Source organism: Corvus brachyrhynchos, unplaced genomic scaffold, assembly GCF_000691975.1.
Source record: "Corvus brachyrhynchos isolate BGI_N302 unplaced genomic scaffold, ASM69197v1 scaffold119, whole genome shotgun sequence".
NCBI lineage: Eukaryota > Metazoa > Chordata > Aves > Passeriformes > Corvidae > Corvus > Corvus brachyrhynchos.
Window position 1 is genome coordinate 811146 of NW_008240054.1, and position 2249 is coordinate 813394.

The window sequence follows — 2249 nt, forward strand, 5'->3', positions numbered from 1 at the left end:
CACCCCCTCATGCCTGTGTCCCCACACGTGTCCCCCCCGTGACCCCACGTGAGTGTTCCCACACATCCCCACATCCCTGGGGCCGGTCCCCCCGTGTCCCCATGCATATTCCCATGCCCCTACATCTGTCCCCTTGGTGTCCTCCCACGTCCCTGTGTCCCCCCATGCCCATCTCACCACGTCCATCTGTGTCCCTCCCCATGTCCCCCCACCACACACACACACACAAGTCCCACTGGTTCTTTCCCCCATCTGTATTTGGGCCCTGGGGCGGCCATGTCTCCGTGGGGACACTGGCTCTAGGTGGGGATGGTGCCGGTGGCCAGGAGGATGATGAGGACGAGGACAATGACGCCCACGAGGCCGAGGATGACGAGCAGCTTCACGTTCTTCCACCAGTAGCGCCGGGCCATCTTCTGGGATGTTGTGCGGAAGTGCTCCGACTGGGGGGCAGAGACATGGGGACACCCCTGACACCCTGGGGACCCCAACTGCCACCCCAGGGACGCCCCTGACACCCTGGGGATCCCAGCTGCCACCCCAGGGATGCCCCTAACACACTGGGGATCCCAACTGCCACCCCAGGGACATCCCTGACACCCTGGGGACCCCAACTGCCACCCCAGGGACGCCCCTGACACCCTGGGGACCCTCTGCTGCCACACTGGGGACACCAACTGAAACCCTGGGGACCCCCACGGACATCCTAGTGACAGCTCCTGCCACCCAAGTGTCCCTTGCCAACCCGCTGGGCACCATGCAGTCCCCTTAGGGACCCTGTTCTCCCTTGGGGATCCCTTGGGGATCCTGTGTTCGCCCTGGGGTTCCAGCACCCACCCTGGGGACCCAGTGCCACCTCAGGAGCCCTGCACCACCTCAGAGACACCGTGCCACCTCAGGGGCCTTGAGTCACCTCAGGGAGCTTTGTACCCACCCTTGGGACCCCGTGCCCCTCCTCACGCCCCCTGTGCCCCCCTCACAGTGGCCTCCAGGTCCTGGCTCTTGCTGTGCAGCTGCTCCAGGTTCTCCCCCCGCGCCAGGATCCGCTCCACGTTCTGGGTCATGATGGTGGTGACCCCCTGCACCTCCCGCTGCAGCGCCCGCACGCGCCCGTCGCCCGCCGCGGCATCTGTCGCGACATCCGCCGGGACCCCCCCCGGGACCCTCGCCTGCAACACAGGGCAGGGGTCAGGGGGGCACCTCCAGCACCCCACATGTGTCCTGGACACTCCCACAACATCGCATGAACACCCCACACCACCCTACAGACACCCCATGCATGCCCTGGGGCACCCCCAGCACTCCCAAGGTACCCTGGACACCCTACAAACACCCCAAGCACCCCAACGGTACCTGCCAATCCCCGCATGGGCACCCCAGCATCCCATGGGTACCCCATATACACCCCCTGAGCACTCCCCATACGCTCCCCATACACACCTTACACGTACCCCAAAAGTGCCCCCGCAGTACCCACAAGGCACCCCAAGGTCCACACCAAGCACCTGCCAAGCACCCTATGTGTACTCTGGGCACCTCTCCACGCACCCTATGGCACCCCCATGACATCCCGTATGTATCTCAGACACCCCATATGCTCTCTAGATACCCCATATACACTCTGAAGTACCCCATAAGCGCCCTGAGTCCCTCACAGGCACCCCATGCCCACCCCAAGCATCTGCTGACCACCCCACAGGCATTCTGGGCGCTTCCTCGAGCCCCTACAGGCATCCCACACACCCCAACAGCTCCAGCACCCCGTAGGCACCCTCTGAGCACTCCACGCGTCCCCCAGGCATGGATATCCCCAAGCACCCTGCAGGCACAGCATGGACCCCCCAGCACGCTATGTGCACCCCTTGGCACCCCATACGTACCCCAGACCCCCATATGAACCCCAGAAACCCCAAAGAGACCCCCTAAGCACCTTATGGGCGCCCCAGGCATCCCCAGCACCTCCTGTGAACCCACCTGGCACCGCATATGCACCATGGGCACCCCATATGAACCTAAAAGCACCCCACAGGTGCCCCACGTCCACCCCAAGCACCCCATAGGGGCTTCCCCAGGCACCCTGTGGGTCCCCCGGACACCCCCCACATCCCACAGGCACCCTCTCGGCACCCAGCCCCCCATACGCACCCCAGAGGAACCCCATAAGCACCATATGGGCACCCCACGGCAGCCTGGGCACTTCCTCAAGCGCTCTGCGGGCACCCCAAACCCCCCCACGTGCCCCAAAGGGA

General features: G+C 64.8%; 1 protein-coding gene across 1 annotated transcript; it reads right to left on the reverse strand.

Moving 5' to 3' along the window:
- Positions 1-235: 235 nt before the first annotated feature.
- VAMP8 (vesicle associated membrane protein 8) lies at positions 236-1986 on the reverse strand. The gene is made up of 3 exons (XM_017744687.1): positions 1975-1986; positions 981-1262; positions 236-443 (listed from the first exon to the last, which is right to left on the reverse strand). Exons 1-3 carry the CDS (start codon positions 1984-1986, stop codon positions 300-302), a joined length of 438 nt encoding a protein of 145 aa, XP_017600176.1. The 3' UTR covers positions 236-299.
- Between the last annotated feature and the right edge of the window lie 263 nt (positions 1987-2249).

Bases quoted from the DNA above. Each gene is read 5' to 3' on its own strand.
- VAMP8 (XM_017744687.1), bottom strand. The intron at 444-980 runs GTGAGGGGGGCA...TCTGCCCCCCAG, and splicing joins GCCAGGACCTGGAGGCCACT to TCGGAGCACTTCCGCACAAC.